The 596-nt window shown below is 51.0% G+C and overlaps 1 protein-coding gene across 1 annotated transcript in view; it reads left to right on the top strand.

The window, feature by feature from the left end:
* LOC119588783 (phospholipid phosphatase 2-like) overlaps positions 1–596 on the top strand; it is a gene marked incomplete in the record, with an annotated part of 69865 nt that overhangs the window by 52484 nt on the left and 16785 nt on the right. Inside the window, 1 exon segment of the mRNA XM_037937427.1 lies at positions 1–319. Within this exon segment, the coding sequence (XP_037793355.1) occupies positions 259–319 (61 nt within the window).

Consider the following 596-nt stretch of genomic DNA (forward strand, 5'->3'; position numbering starts at 1 on the left):
AACCCCCAGCCTTTTCTTCTCACTGTTTGCGGCCAGTATCTCAGGGCGCGATAGTGGGAGCACCAAAGACAAGCGCTTTATCTGGCAATCTCCTGCGTCCCGACGAGTGACAACATCTCGCCTGGCAACCTCTCCCCCTCCCCCTGGGTATCGAAGCCCCGTGGGAGACGCCTGTGACCCGAAGTGAGGTCACGGGAGGAGGACGTTTGTGATAAACCGGAGACCCTGGGGACTAACCCGGCGTGAGTGGCCTGCGTCATGCGGTGCGCCTCGGCACGCTTCCTCAGGCATGCCTTCGACCTGCTTCTGTACACGTCAGGTAAGGCTCGGGGCCCGAACTTCTGTCTGAAGCAGGGGGGGGGGGTCACGCTAAATGAGTTCGTTTTATGTTTTTTTACGAATTGCAACTGGGTGTAATTTAGATTGTATGGAGCAGTTATAGAATATCTGGCAAGTTTTTTTTTTCGGGTTATATTCGCATTAATAAGGAGAGTTCAAATATGCATTAGTCATCTCACAGACGAAACACAAGACCAGTAAAACAATTCAGCGCTCAGCTATTTATCACCTAACTAAATACCGTAACAGAAAAAACG

This window comes from Penaeus monodon, chromosome 24, assembly GCF_015228065.2.
Source record: "Penaeus monodon isolate SGIC_2016 chromosome 24, NSTDA_Pmon_1, whole genome shotgun sequence".
Taxonomy (NCBI): Eukaryota; Metazoa; Arthropoda; class Malacostraca; order Decapoda; family Penaeidae; genus Penaeus; species Penaeus monodon.